Below are 844 nucleotides of genomic sequence, written 5' to 3' on the forward strand. Positions count from 1 at the left end.
GTGTGATGGTGTGCGTGTGTAATATGAATGGCTTGAGTGTGATGGTGTGCGTGTAATATGAATGGCTTGTGTGTGATGGTGTGCGTTTGTAATATGAATGGCTTGGGTGTGATGTGTGCTATGTTCGAGAAATAGTAACTATCGTACACGCGCGTACTCTAAACTACTACGTAGTCCTTTCAGGGGTTGAGTGTTTGGCGGGTTTAGGGTTTAAGGGTTTTAGGGGTATAGGATTTTAGGGTTACGCGTGGGCGAAGTGTATTTGCGTTAGGTGGCGGTGTGCATGTCTCGTAAGTGATCCACCACAGTGTATATAAACATTCTTAACCCACACATACCACCAACCCTACCTATCCAGTGTCATTAGCCATGCTGGCAAAAGTGTACAGTGTGTGTGGTACGGCCCATTCCTTACCCATGGTATTGTGCAGAGCCGAGGCTGACAGGGGGTGTTGTGAGTGCATCTCCTGTTTGATTTCGATCTCGGCCGATCTTCGATCAAACTCAGAGGCGATGTCTGTGCCGTCGGGAGAGAACGCGCGGCACTCCTATTCACAGACCACAATGTGTGGTGTTGTGTTGTGGGTAACGGGTTAGTGGGCCATAGGCGCAGACGCAAGTGTGTGTGTATGTATACATTTAGTGTGCGAGCACGCACGCATGCTCTGAGTAGTTGTGTAGGTGTAGAGGTAGTGGGTGCGAAGACACTGTTCCTTCGCAAAGTAACACCAGAGAGATAAATAAAGGTGTCGGAGAGATAAGTACACATACGTATGCATACGAACTCACGGATTCAAGCACACACCACGACCAAGCTTACAGATCACACTCGATACACGCACAC

The 844-nt window shown here is 48.5% G+C and overlaps 1 protein-coding gene across 1 annotated transcript; it reads right to left on the bottom strand.

The window, feature by feature from the left end:
* Nucleotides 1–350: 350 nt before the first annotated feature.
* Nucleotides 351–548, bottom strand: SARC_17588 (hypothetical protein; the record flags this gene model as incomplete). The annotated part of the gene is made up of 1 exon (XM_014288320.1): nt 351–548. A coding segment is annotated over one exon (198 nt), but the record flags the coding sequence as incomplete, so codon positions are not given.
* Between the last annotated feature and the right edge of the window lie 296 nt (nt 549–844).

This window comes from Sphaeroforma arctica (assembly GCF_001186125.1).
Source record: "Sphaeroforma arctica JP610 unplaced genomic scaffold supercont1.11312, whole genome shotgun sequence".
Taxonomy (NCBI): Eukaryota; class Ichthyosporea; order Ichthyophonida; genus Sphaeroforma; species Sphaeroforma arctica.